The sequence below is a fragment of the Rhineura floridana genome, chromosome 19 (assembly GCF_030035675.1).
Source record: "Rhineura floridana isolate rRhiFlo1 chromosome 19, rRhiFlo1.hap2, whole genome shotgun sequence".
Classification (NCBI taxonomy): domain Eukaryota; kingdom Metazoa; phylum Chordata; class Lepidosauria; order Squamata; family Rhineuridae; genus Rhineura; species Rhineura floridana.
In genome coordinates this window covers 2,754,408-2,761,329 of record NC_084498.1, presented here as the reverse complement: position 1 = coordinate 2,761,329, position 6,922 = coordinate 2,754,408, and the positions used below count along the sequence as shown (strand labels likewise).

Below are 6,922 nucleotides of genomic sequence, written 5' to 3'. Positions count from 1 at the left end.
CACACCCTTGAAAGCAGAAGCCTTAATGTCCTGTTTTATTTTTTACTGGTTTCAGAATGAGACGGCAGGCCCTCCCTGTTATAACAGGGGCGAGAGATGTGTTAATCACTGGCCACAAACTATAGAGTGTGAGCTCGAGCTGCCAGGAAAGAATAGCCCAGTTTGTTGAGGGCTTGATGCCTCAAGAAGTGTACAACTATTGGGGGGGGGGACTCTTCGATCATTCCTTCCACATCATCCACTTCTCCTAGGCTGCAATAAGTGGAAGGCAGAGAGCAGCAAAATGGACAAACAAAGATCTTCCTAGCCCGTCTGATCCATTGCTTTCTTGCATCTCCCTGTGAAGAGGGTGTGTGGAAGTGGCATTTAAGTGTACATCCGGCTTTGAGAAGCTGTCCTCTTAACTTTTGAGTGCCCAGCAAGTATAGAGATTAATTATGTGCAAGCTCTGGCCGAGGTCACAAAACCCCCTGCTGCCCACTCTGCTAAGGGCCTCCTACTTAAGTGCTGCTTGGGGGAGTTTGTTGTCTCAGCATTCTGGCTCCAGGGCAACGCAAGGCCTGTTCAGGCACAAGCACTTTAAGAGCAGCAGCAGCCCCTGTCTAGTTTTGCTCCCTCAGTAACTTTAAAGCAACAGCAAAAATCTTCCCCCAAAGCTGCAGTTTCACTCCCCTCATACCAACTGCATAACAGTATTACCACTCATCTCCCGCCCCCCCCATGTATAGCTATGCAAAGCAAAGTTGTATACGGTATGTATTTTTTTAGAGACCTGAAACATACACAAAATAAATTAGACACCACCACCACCCCATTTCTGGCTTGTATCTGCTCCTTTTGTTCACATCCAAGCAGCTCTCTAACTTAACTAAAAATACTTTCGGGCAGCAAAGTGGAATAAAAATGGTTGTAGCTGCTGGGGCAAAATTACCCAGACATACAAGGAACCTTCAACATGGATTTGTCTGCTAAGAAATCTCTGCCTGTTGCAAGACATTTGGGGTTCTGGCCCAGGATGGCTTATGGCCTCTGTGGCTTATGGGAGATCACTGTTGCCCTGCTTGAATGGAGAACAATGTGCTGTGGATGGAACACACTCGCCCCTTTCCTCGTGGCTCTCTGTTGCCAGGGAAAGGAGTGAATAGCTGGCCAACTGTCTTCACGCGTGCCCATCCGAACCATAAGTCTTGCTATTGCGAAGCCCTGCTGAGCTTCTAGGACTCCCACGTTAGGGATGGATGAGTTTGTCTGTTTTGGTCTTTCTCATTTTTCCAGTCTTAAGTGCAGTTTGCCTCAAGTCCACATTCATTTGCATTTTCTTTTTTAAAAGGCACATTAAAATTTGCGCACATTTTTGCACATCTCTCTAATGTAGGACATTGTCCACAGTTTGCTTAATATAAGCAGTTTTGCAAGCAATGCTCCCCTAACAGAATGTGCTTTGTAAATCAATTCCGTAATATGCATTTTATATGCATTCTTTGACTGAAGAACTGAATCTCAATGTTCAGAGAAGTGTGAATTTCAGAGGCAAGCTATATTTCAGTTGAAATACCGGTTCAGGAACTGCAAATTTGGCAATTGCATCCCCCCCCCCCATTTTTACTCTGCAAATCACGACTAAAAAAAAACTGGTCTAGAAAAAAACCTCATTTAGCCACCTTGCTTTTCAGACAAAACTAGATATTGAGGGTGGGGGGAATTCAGTGCGGAGAAGACCCTTTGAAATTAATGAAATTTACTTGTGTATTTTAATGGTCTGCTGAGTAGGACTTAGTTAAATACAACGCAGAGACTTTAAAGCAAGTCAGGAACTAGTACTTTTTCAAATTATGTGAGCTCATTTTAAGCCAGTTTTATCTTTTTAATTCTCATAACCATTTAAGAGTATAATCACATGTCACTAGTACAGAAAGGAATGTAGAGGCACAATTTGGACAGAGGATCCTTTCTCCCTCGAGTGGGCATGAGTGAGCCCAAACTGTGGGAATCTCAACTTCCACCTTGACAACAGTGCCAGAGAAAACTGAGGATGGCAGTTCCCAAACCCTCAGGGGCAGGTTGCTTGCTGGCTTCTATGAGATTTCCCAGAATATTCATGGAAGGGAAGGAGATTTCTCCCTGACTGTAGAACTATGAGTTTTACACTCTCTGCAATGTCACAGTCCTGTTCAGAAACCGTGGTTGGCATCCTTCCACTTCTAAAGTGCAATTCTGTTCTGAGACTTTCCCTTTTGAAAAAGGCTTGAACCTGTTAAGAACTAGACTTGACGGTCACAGTCAACTCGCATCTAATCCAAGTTATCAGGAAAAACTACAGCCAGTTGTTGGGTGGATTATTTATATGGGCAGTAATAGGATCTAGTATTAAGAACTGAATAGTTTGTGCTTTTTTGTGGTATTTGCTTTTTTTAAAAAAAAAGGAAAGATGTAATGCAGATGGACCTCAACTGCAACAGTCCTATGGCATCAGAACACTCTTCATAAGCATCAGAATACTGGTAGACACACAAATGATGATGCTTCTTCATAGAGGTTGGGGTGGTTTGGGCTATTTTCTTTTTCAGCCGATGCAGTGAACAGGCAAAAGTTGAACTCGTGATTCCATCAGGACATTATTTTGGGAGATACCTTTTGGATTTAAACATAAAAAAGATCATTTTTGTAAAGATCATTCCCTTCTCATTTTGGAACCTTTCTTAAACAGAAGCATCCACCCCACCAAGAGGGGAAAAAAAGAGAGGGCGAGCTGGCAGACAGCTAACGTAGCTGGGTTTTTAAATGCAATTCATGGAGGAGAACTCTCACCTGTGGTACCTTCAAAGGAGCCTCCAAGATAGTGTAGCTCCTTACAAGCAACTGCAGTGGAGGTGGCCCTCCTGTCTTGCTTGTGTTTTTTCCCAGAGGCAACTTGCTTGCCTCTGTAGGAAACAGGAGGCTTGACCAGATGGACCTTTGATCAAATTGATCTGTTTTTTGGTGTGTCTCTTGAAATAGCAGACATTACCAAGAGTACCTACTTTGTAATAAAAAGTGTTTTTAGACCATCTTGCATGCTGTAAGTCATCAACTACTGTATCCCATGAATATAAAAATGTAAGAGCTTGGCTGCTGGATAAGGCCATCTAGTCCACCATCCTGTTCTCAGTGTGCCCAATCACTTGCCTCTGGGACGCCCAGAAGCAGCACATGAACGCAATAGGGCACCCCACCACTCATGTCCCCCTGCAACTGGTATTCAGAGACATACCACCTCTGGTTCTATACAACCATGATAATTCCTGAAGCCATTGATAGCCTTTACCGCCATGAATTTGTCATGTAAGACACATCATACATTTAAAGCATATCCCCTCCCCTACCCACCCTAAGACAATCAAATAGGCAGTCAGTATTAACTATATGAAAGGAGGAGAGAAATTTGGAGGTGGAAGGCTCCATACCTGGCATTCCCAGTCAGTGGTGGGAAGGACCCCTCTCTGCTGAGGCCCTGGAAAGCCACCATCGCTACTGCAGCACTAGATGGACAAGTTGGCTCTAAACCCTTTATATTCGAGTGTGGCTTCATGTGCAGTTATTTAAGCAAGGCCAACTTAAAGGTATCAAAGTGTCTCTTGAAAATTTGCTGGGCATCACGTCAGCATCAACAACCCCTGATGGGCTAGCCTATTATTATACCCGAGTTTAACCAGATTCCTCTTGGTTGCAACAGTTGGTTAGCTAATATTCACATAGTACTAGTGTACACACCTGTTACCTGCAAAACATTACCATAGCTACAAAATGTAAGTTCTTTGCAACAAAGCAGATTTGCTAAGCCAGTCATCCCAGTTAAGTCATTTCTGAGAAGAATCCTCCCTTCAGCATCCAATTTGTTGCTGGTAGAAAAGGGCTCGTGGTCCCCTCTCTACCAATGGCAGTTATAAAAACCTTACCACTGTCAATTGTCCATTTTTGGCTTTGTAGATCTGAAACTCCTGCCCAGTGGTGAAAACCATAGTCCCTTCTTTCCCTGGACTGATTTGGAACTGGAGGCTAGAAAAAACACAGCAATGATTACAGCAGCAACTCACCCAAACACATGGGATGTATTATTTACTTATTTAAAAGATTTCTATCCCCCCCCCCTTCTACCTTGCAGTAAGGCACTCAGGACGGTTCACAATGAAATCATACACAGTAAAAACCATTAAAATAGGTTTTAAAAATACATAAAATGCAGTTAAGAAATCTAGGGGAGTGATGTTAAAAGGGGACTAAGAAGGTAAAAGGGTGGGGGATAAATTTAGTTTCAGTCAGTATCAGATGCAGAACACCCGTTCCTGCCTCTGGGGAGGGTCAAGTAACTCAGTGACAGAAAACACATTCTGCATGCAAAAAGTCCCAAGTTAAATCCTTGACTGCTTCAGGCGGTGTTGTTGTTTCAAAGGAACAGGCAGCAGATAAATGGGAAATACACTTCTCTGCCTTAAGTTTCTGGAGAGCCCCTGACAGTCAGAACAGACAAAAAATCTGGGGGCCCAGCTTTAGAATGCCATGCCCTCAAACATGTGGCTGTTGCCAGTTCTTCCCATTTCAGTGCCAGCTGAAGAGATGATCTTCCACCCAGGCTTTGGGGGGACTTTAGTGCCAGTGTTGAAGATTCTTTTAGTTAGCTGGTTGTAGGTATCAGGCTTGTTTTCTAGTACCTGAATGATGATGTATCCAGATTTGTTTTCATTTGTAACCCACTCTGGAATTGCATTTCCAATGAATATTGGATATTAAACATCTTACATGATAAATGATAAAACAGAAACACAGAGAGGGATAAACATACCAGTTCAATGCATTGTTTTGTAGCCCACCTTGAAGTAGAAACTTTGCCCAAAAGCCACCCTGGAGGCTCAAGGTGAGTCACTCTCTCTATATGACATATAGTGTAGCACCTCAGTTAACAAAGTAGATGCGTTCCTGGGCATCACTTCTTTCAAAGAAACTTTGGGACCAGAGGTAGGAATAACATGGAAAGAATAGGGAGAGGTTCCTACACCTGCTGATAGATGGTGGGGGCAGCTTTAAAGGGTGCCTACTCAGCACCCACTCCCTTCCTCCAATCATATTGGATCCTTCCCTTCCCAACCCTGGGAGAAAGCAACAGCTCTGTTTAATGCAAAGCAAACACACAGGCTTGTCAGTTTCATGCTAGCAAAGCAAAGACAAAGGCTAGTCAGTTTCACCTTAAAGCAAAAGGCACAGGCTTGAAAGTTGATCCATAGCAAAACAAATCTTGTCAGTTTGACCTTTAAAAAAGCCTAAGTTAAAAGGAGCTTCCTTCCTGGAGGGTACTGTATTTAGTAGAGCCAACTATGGAGCAGGTGCTGTACAGAACAAGGATGCTAGACACATTGTTAGAAGCCCTGCTGGGTCAGGCCAAAGGTCTCATCTACTCCAGAATTCCCACCGTGGCCACCCAGATCCTTCCAAGAAGCCCACAGACAGGCCATAAAGGCAACGGCCCTCTCCCACAAGTCACCCACACCAAAGCAGCCAGTTTTCAACGGCATGCACCTCCAAATGGGGAGATTGCATATAGGCACAAAAACAATCATTCAGAACAGTCCCCTGGGTAGTAATTCCTCTTTAAGTACATGCATGTGAAATTCAGGCCTCGAGATCGCTAAGCGGTTATCTGCTACTTAAGTCAACAGATCTCAGCTGTGCTTAAGAGAAACACACAGAAGATTTTGTTCACTTGCAAATGCAAAGGCCTCCAAAATCACAAGGAACCCACCTTCCCTGGACCACTGTGACCGCATCCTGCTTGTTGGCAAGCATGCATAGCTTTGTGACGGTCTCAAAAAAGTGCTCACACTGCAGAATGGCATCTCCCTGGGAGCAAGAAGAGAGGCAGCAACATTGTCAATAAACTATTCAGGTCAGAGGGAGGACGGGTGTCCCCAGGAAAGGGGTCAGGCAGGTCTCAAAGAGACACCATTGTGTTATGGACAGACAGGTGCCTCAGAAATCCCTGGCAAGTCTTCTGAAAAAAGGAGGTTAACATCTTTTTTCAAAAGGAAAAAAGCCATCTGAGCTAAATATGTACATACAATGCACTTGTAAGGCAGACAGCTCTCTCTCTCTCTCTCTCTCGCTCTCTCTCTCTCTCACACACACACACAGACCACAGACACACAGATCAGGCAGCTGAGTGTAGTGGCTTGCTTGAGGACACTGCCAACTTTGTGGCCATGGTGAGATTTGAACTGCAGATTTCCCAGCCACTATACTAGTATGCCATCCCTTGACCTGAAATCCATTGGCACCATAATGCTCAATGTGGGGGATCTGGCTGTGTGAACAATGGTGAATGTACTCCAACGTTCTCAGATGCGTTCTGCCATCGCATCACAATATTCTAAGGATGACACCTGGCTTAAAAGAGCCGTTTAACAAAGCTGAGCCCTAACTGAAATGAAACCCTGCATTAAAGGGTAAGTGTTTAAAACAAGGCTGGCATTTAGACTGCAACCCTATACACAGTTACCTGGGAGTGAGCCCTATTGAACTCAGTGGGAACTATTTCTGAGAACACAGATACAGAAGTGCACTGCTGGTTGATTTCAGATCTTTGTATTGTAGGTTTTGTTGTTGTTGTTATGTGCCTTCAAGTCGATTACGACTTATGGCGACCGCATGAATCAGTGACCTCCAAGAGCATCTGTCATGGACCACCCTGTTCAGATCTTGTCAGGTCAGGCCTGTGGCTTCCTTTATGGAATCAATCCATCTCTTGTCTGGCCTTCCTCTTTTTCTACTCCCTGCTGTTTTTCCCAGCATTATTGTCTTTTCTAGTGAATCATGTCTTCTCATGATGTGTCCAAAGTATGATAACCTCAGTTTCATCATTTTAGCTTCTAATGATAAAAAAGGTAAAGGTGTC

General features: G+C 44.0%; 1 protein-coding gene across 4 annotated transcripts in view; it reads right to left on the bottom strand.

Annotated features, from left to right (window-relative positions):
* Positions 1–1,821: 1,821 nt before the first annotated feature.
* Positions 1,822–6,922, bottom strand: part of MYO1H (myosin IH) — a 101,390-nt gene continuing 96,289 nt past the window's right edge. For all 4 annotated transcript variants that reach the window (XM_061602283.1, XM_061602285.1, XM_061602284.1 and 1 more), the window contains 3 exons: positions 5,774–5,871; positions 3,936–4,035; positions 1,822–2,631 (listed from right to left, as the gene is read on the bottom strand). In XM_061602283.1, the coding sequence (XP_061458267.1) occupies positions 2,608–2,631; positions 3,936–4,035; positions 5,774–5,871 (222 nt within the window). In that variant the 3' untranslated portion in view covers positions 1,822–2,607. The remainder of the gene's footprint in view (positions 2,632–3,935; positions 4,036–5,773; positions 5,872–6,922) is intronic.